This window comes from Micromesistius poutassou (assembly GCF_964030765.1).
Source record: "Micromesistius poutassou genome assembly, contig: SCAFFOLD_6324, whole genome shotgun sequence".
In the NCBI taxonomy this organism is placed as follows: Eukaryota; Metazoa; Chordata; class Actinopteri; order Gadiformes; family Gadidae; genus Micromesistius; species Micromesistius poutassou.
In genome coordinates, this window is record NW_028179070.1 from 3,418 (window position 1) to 10,178 (window position 6,761).

General features: G+C 47.6%; 1 protein-coding gene and 1 long non-coding RNA gene across 2 annotated transcripts; one reads left to right on the forward strand and one right to left on the reverse strand.

Moving 5' to 3' along the window:
- Window positions 1-709: 709 nt before the first annotated feature.
- LOC311373151 lies at window positions 710-1,724 on the reverse strand. The gene is made up of 3 exons (XR_014642195.1): window positions 1,536-1,724; window positions 906-1,353; window positions 710-831 (listed from the first exon to the last, which is right to left on the reverse strand). It is a non-coding gene; the product is annotated as an uncharacterized lncRNA (long non-coding RNA).
- Window positions 1,725-3,799: 2,075 nt separating this feature from the next.
- Window positions 3,800-5,115, forward strand: LOC311373152 (uncharacterized protein). The gene is made up of 3 exons (XM_084489986.1): window positions 3,800-3,992; window positions 4,263-4,327; window positions 4,975-5,115. The coding sequence occupies exons 1-3, from the start codon at window positions 3,804-3,806 to the stop codon at window positions 5,051-5,053; spliced, it is 333 nt and encodes a 110-aa protein (XP_084346112.1). The 5' UTR covers window positions 3,800-3,803; the 3' UTR covers window positions 5,054-5,115.
- The last annotated feature ends 1,646 nt before the right edge of the window (window positions 5,116-6,761 follow it).

The window sequence follows — 6,761 nt, forward strand, 5'->3', positions numbered from 1 at the left end:
CCTTCACAGCTCAAGAAGAAGAAACAGATTCTGTGAGTATCCCGATCGAACCACGAAGAAGAAGAAACTGCGAACTGTAAGTCACAACATTTTCTTTTAATGCTGTGGGGCTGACAGCGTTTAGTTTGAACCGGTTCTCAGGCCCCACCCCACGTAGGCCCTGCCCCGCCCCACGTAGGCCCTGCCCCGCCCCACGTAGACCCTGCCCCGCCCCACGTAGGCCCTGCCCCGCCCCACGTAGGCCCTGCCCCGCCCCCCTCTCTGGACCTGATCCTTCAGTCTCTCTCTCTCTCTCTCTCTCTCTCTCTCTCTCTCTCTCTCTCTCTCTCTCTCTCTCTCTCTCTCTCTCTCTCTCTCTCTCTTCCCCCCCCCCCCCGTTCTCATGCCTCTCATTCGTCCCTAGAAGATACTTTATCCGTCCACTTTCCTACTACATTCCTCATCATTGCATCACATCCCATGTGTGTTGTCCTACTGATAAGGGTGTGTGACTGACTGACCAGAGATGCATGCTAGGGTTCTGCGCTGTTTGAGGCCTTCAGTTGTGTAGACGTTCCCCCTCAGGGGAACCTAGTGTTTAAGAGGCCGTCGTCACGTCAGTTACATGAACTGGAATGTTCTTCAGGATGGAGACAGGGACTCCTCAAGGAGACACACCAGGGGGCGAGATGTGAGGGCTGTCCCTCTCAGCAACTAGAACTCAACCTGGTTCCTGCACCTGAGAACCACAGAGCACGTTCCAACGTTTCCCTCCGTACGCTTTGAAGCCCTAGCCCCCCCACCACTGGTCTCTCCGTCAAACCCTCCACTGGTCTCTCCGCTCTCAAGTACCTACAAACCCACCACTGGTTTCTCTTCTCTCAAAGACCTACAAACCCACCACTGGTTTCTCTTCTCTTAAAGACCTACAAACCCACCACTGGTCTCTTCTTAAAGACCTACAAACCCACCACTGGTTTCTCTTCTCTCAAAGACCTACAAACCCACCACTGGTTTCTCCTCTCAAAGACCTACAAACCCACCACTGGTTTCTCCTCTCAAAGACCTACAAACCCTCCACTGGTCTCTCGTCTCTGCGGGGCGATGGCCTCCGTCGCCCCCGGTCGATCGAAAGGGAGTCGGGTTCAGATTCCCAAATCTGGAGAGGCGGAGATAGGCGCCGCGAGGCGTCCAGTGCGGTAACGCAAACGACCCCGGAGAAGCTGGCGGGAGCCCCGGGAAGAGTTCCCTTTTCTTTGTGAAGGGCAGGGCGCAAAGACCTACAAACCCAGCACTGGTATCTCGTCTCTCAAAGACCTACAAACCCAGCACTGGTCTCTCCGTCAATCCCGCCACTGGTCTCGTCTCAAAGACCTACAAACCCAGCGCTGGTCTCTCCTCTCTTAAGGACCTAAAAACCACCACTGGTCTCTCCTCAAAGACCTACAAAACCTCCACTGGTCTCTCCGTAAAACCCAGCACTGGTCTCTCAAAGACCTACAAACCCAGCACTGGTCTCTCCGTCAATCCCGCCACTGGTCTCGTCTCTCAAAGACCTACAAACCCAGCGCTGGTCTCTCTGTCAAAACCTCCGCTGGTCTCTCCTCTCTCAAGGACCTAAAAACCCACCACTGGTCTCTCCTCAAAGACCTACAAAACCTCCACTGGTCTCTCCTCAAAGACCTACAAAACCTCCACTGGTCTCTCCTCAAAGACCTACAAAACCTCCACTGGTCTCTCCGTCAAACCCAGCACTGGTCTCTCAAAGACCTACAAAACCTCCACTGGTCTCTCCGTCAAACCCTCCACTGGTCTCGTCTCTCAAAGACCTACAAAGCCACCGCTGGTCTCTGTCAAAACCTCCACTGGTCTCTCCTCTCTCAAAGACCTACAAACCCACCACTGGTCTCTCCTCTCTCAAAGACCTACAAACCCTCCACTGGTCTCTCCTCTCGTTTGGCTTTGTATTCCTTTGAGTATTGTCATTGTTTGTGTAAATACACAATCTAATAACTGAAAATAAAGAGGTGTGATCTTTAACCTGGTACTGGTCAATCTTTGCATGTCATGGGGTACTAAGTGTGTGAGGGGCAATCTTTGCATGGCATGGGGCACTACTTCATGTGAGGGGCAATATTTAACCTGGCATGGGGCACTAAGTGTGAGAGGGGCAATCGTTGCCCTGGCATGGGGCACTAAGTGTGAGAGGGGCAATCGTTGCCCTGGCATGGGGCACTAAGTGTGAGAGGGGCAATCGTTGCCCTGGCATGGGGCACTAAGTGTGAGAGGGGCAATCGTTGCCCTGGCATGGGGCACTAAGTGTGAGAGGGGCAATCGTTGCCCTGGCATGGGGCACTAAGTGTGAGAGGGGCAATCTTTAACCTGGTACTGGGCACCACATGTGTGAGGGGAAATTTTTCTACTTCTACTTGGCTTGTATTACCTGAACATTTTAATTTTTCAGCTATAGGATGATGCTACTCTTCCTGAAACACCCTTGAGTGTCATTTGGTCAGATGTTTCTGATGACTCAAGTCTGTGGCCTAAATCAAAGAGGATAACAGTGTGTGTTCAATACAGCAAGAGCCTGGAGCAATCTAGCATCTGGATCTCAATTCGACCTTCTACACACTGGACAGGATGACTTGAGTGTCATGCAGCTTGGACTGTAGTGACTGAATCATGCAAACAATGGGAAGCGACAATGGCTACTTGGTACAATGGATGATGGACTAACGGCATTCCGAATGGACAGAAATCGTATGAGAAACCAACCAACGAACTAACTGAAGATGAAACATTCTGCAACGTGGCTTCACTACCTAACCTCAACATGATGGACTGCTGGCAAGCCCTCTAGATCTCCTGTACTCCTGCCCTGAGATCCAAGTCTTTCTCGGGCTGAATCTGAAACATCCCAACTAGCGTCCCTGTCGAGCTGCAGTTGTGCTCTTCAGAAGAGGTGAAGAAAGCCTCACTGGGGCTTGAAGGTCTATGAAGAGGAACGTTGAAATGTGCGCCATGATTCTCTCCTGTAAGAGCTGTTGTATTCTAGTCGCCGAGAGGGGGAGCCTCACAGCCTACCCTTTGGCGTTTCTCCTTGGGGAGTCCCTGTCACGGTCTTGACGGACGTTCCAGGTCATGTAACTGATGTCACGACAGCCTTTTGAAAACTTGGTTTCTCCTGAGGGGGAACCTCTACAGAACTGTAGGCGTCAGATGGCACAGTATCCCAGCATGCATCTCTGGTCACTCAGATCACACCCTGATCAGTAAGGCAACACTCGTGCGATGTGCATGCAATGTTTTAGAGAGTAGTAAGGAAGTAGACAAAAGGCATGAGAACAGTTTGTTATTTTGTACTGTTGTCAGCCTTGTTTATGGGTGGGAATTATTTGCTAAATGGGGGGATATGAAATGTATAGTCAATTATTTGTACATGAACCAACAGCAACAAACTACTAGATCTGCTCAAGGTAAGTCTGTTGGCTGTATTTTGCAACAAGACGACCAAAGCACCCAAGATCTCCATCGTCGTTCCAGCTCAAGGTAAGGGGCTCCTGCGGGGGGGTTGGTAGTTAGATTCGAGACCGCGATGTGCACGGGTCTATAAGGATGCTGTCTGACTTCACAGGATCTCCTGGACCAGGGTGGACCAGAGGCTGAGGACCAGCAGGTGACCAGATCCCACTGGACCAGGTATGGGTCACCAGGGTGGATAATGATAATAATAAGAATAATAAGAATAAAGATGATGATTATGTGTCTAGTGCTTTTCTCGCACTTAATTATAATGTAGGGTAACTAGATCCCCTAGACCAGGCATGGGGTACCAGGCTGGACCAGAGGGTATCCAGATCCCCCTGGACCAGGAATGGGGCACCAGGCTGGACCAGAGGGTATCCAGATCCCCCTGGACCAGGAATGGGGCACCAGGCTGGACCAGAGGGTATCCAGATCCCCCTGGACCAGGAATGGGGCACCAGGCTGGACCGGAGACTGGGGACCGGAGGGTAACCATCACCAAACACTTGACACCTGGAGGTTCTTTTTAATTATTTCAAACGATCGTAGAGGGTCTTCACTAGTTTTTCCTTCCGATTTTTCATTCTGTGAATTTTAGCCAAAGCAGTGATTTGAAGTAATCAGCTGCTACTACTACTATAGTTTATCCAGCGTACATCAAGGTGGACACTAAAACACAACTAAAACGTAACAGCTGGTCACACTCACACCTGGTGACGTAACATCACCCTTTTAATGTGTGTTTGTATTGTGAACAGATGAAGCTGACGACCCACCAGGAGCGAGACGAGGACTACGATGGGACTGCTCAAGTCTTTGGAAGGTTAATACCAACAGGTTTTTTTTTACATCGTTTCACCACCAGAGCTATGCTGTTCAATTCACAGAATGTTTTACTATATTCCTGAATTACAAATTCCCAAGTGTGTGCATGTTTCATGTTGAAGTTTAAAATTTTATTTGATTCAGAATTATTTAAACAAGGTGTCCGAAGAATAATAAACTACTACCAATGTGTTTCTAGTGTAGAATTCTCAAAACAAAAGTATTTTCTTCAACACAAATTATATTAACTAAAAAAATCATGGACAAAATTATGGAGCCACCTATCTGGAGGGAGACCCGGAATCTGGTTAGCCGCCTAGCTGGACATCGTTAGCCTCCTAGCATAATGGATATAGTTAGCTTCATAGCATAATGGATATCGTTAGCTTCATAGCATAATGGGTATTGTTAGCCTCATAGCATAATCAACATCGCTAGCCTCATAGAGTTATCTATATCATTAGCCTCATAGTATAATTGATATTGTAGCATAATTGACATTGGTAGCCCCATAGTGTAATCAACATGGTAGCCTCATAGTGTAATCGACATTGGTAGCCTCATTGACATTGTTGGCCTATGGCTAGCAACATAGATTATGCTACGAGGCTAACGATTTGTGTTTTTCCTCTTGCTACATTTCAGTGACCCACCGACGGCGCCTCGTCGGAGCTGGACGGTGGAGACTTCAGATGCAACTTCTACCTCGCAGGACGTGACTTAAGTCACGGGTTGTCAAGGGTTCCTTGTTTCTCAAGGGTTCCTTCGCGGGTTCCTCATGGTTCAGTGTTAGGGACAGTTAGGGTCAGATGGTCTCACGATGAACCATTGTTTTTTTTAATCACATCCCAGAATTGTTTCACTGTGCGCACAGATGTTGTATGTATACTGTATATGTTAAATGTATACTGATGTTTTATGATATAAAATCATTTAAAATGACCTGGTTGTGTGGCTTGTTGTATGGTAATTTTTATTATACACATGCATGTTACCCTAATGAGGTAAGGTTACCTCTCCCCTCCCCTATATCCTAACGTCCCCCCTCTATACCCTGACCTCCATCCTCCCCCCATACACCCTTACCTCCCCCTCCCCTGTTCCCTCCCCTCCTTTACTCATACCTCCCCCCCCCCCCCCCCCCTAACCCTAACCTCTCCCCTCCCCTATACCCTAACCGCCCGCCTCCCTTACCCTCACCCCCAACCTTACCCTAATCCTCACCCTTATCCACATCCTCACCCTTATCCTTATCTCTAACCCTAACCTTAACCATAGCAGCGATTATCAAGCCAGTAAAAGCACGTATGATGATATTAGCTAACTAGACAATCAGATGGACAGTGGCTATACAGTATAGCTAGTCTAGCTTTCCAACCCAATTTTGTGTAGCCCACCTTCGTGAAATGTGTGATAAACAGGAAAAGGTCCTGCCACACTTACCTGACAACTGGAATGGGGTATTTTTTGGGATTACTGTTGAACTATGTGTTCACCCGGCTATGAACTGAGACTTGATAAATCATATTATCAATATATAACATTTCTTGCCGTTTCTCGCTATAGTGTAACACTATATAGTACCATTGATACACTTAATACTAACCATCATGAAACGTATAGCAATACTAACCCACTCTATATATATCTCTTCCCCCTTACCTCACTTGTGAGGTAAGCCATTACCAGTCATCAGCCATCCTTGTATTTGGCCCTCATCGCACCTGAAGTCCCATCCCTATGACTGCCCTACCATCGCCTGTTGCTGTCCCCTTGACCGGATTCCTGGCCTGCGCTGCCTAGCGATCCACTACTGCCCTATGACAATTCCTAATCCCTATGACAATTCATCCCTACACTAGACTATTTGAACTTTCTGACACTAAATGGGATTCATGCATTATCATACTGGTTAGGTAACCATCCCACCTCTTTGTAACATACACCCCAGGTGGCTCTAAACACCATGTTCTATTCTCTACACCTAACTAACCTATTCATTTATCATGTATACAAACCTCACTGCCCTGTAACTGACCCTAGGCAGATGGGTCAGGCCCTCGAGTCGTGGATCTGCTCGAGGTTTCTTCCTATATGTATCTCCAATTCTAGGGAGTTTTTCCTCACCGCTGTTACTCATGGGCTCTCTCTGAATGTTCAATACTCTGTAAAGCGCCGTGAGACATGTAATGTTTTGGCGCTCTATAAATAAAATTTAATTGAATGTTAACTTGTGTATAATTCCCAATTTTTATTGATATATTTGCACTTTTAATCTTGCTGAATTCTACAAGGCAAATATTAAGTTAAAACTTAGTTCCCCGGTCCCATTTGTCTTTGTAAGGAAATTAGGCAAAGTATAACTGTGTGTTCACACCGCACTTTGTCCCATTTCGCGCGAATAGGCGAATGTTGCCGCGCGACAAATCATA

Bases quoted from the DNA above. Each gene is read 5' to 3' on its own strand.
- LOC311373152 (XM_084489986.1), top strand. From the start codon at position 3,804: ATGGGGTACCAGGCTGGACCAGAGGGTATCCAGATCCCCCTGGACCAG. The intron at 3,993-4,262 runs GTAACCATCACC...TATTGTGAACAG, and splicing joins CGGAGACTGGGGACCGGAGG to ATGAAGCTGACGACCCACCA. The intron at 4,328-4,974 runs GTTAATACCAAC...GCTACATTTCAG, and splicing joins ACTGCTCAAGTCTTTGGAAG to TGACCCACCGACGGCGCCTC.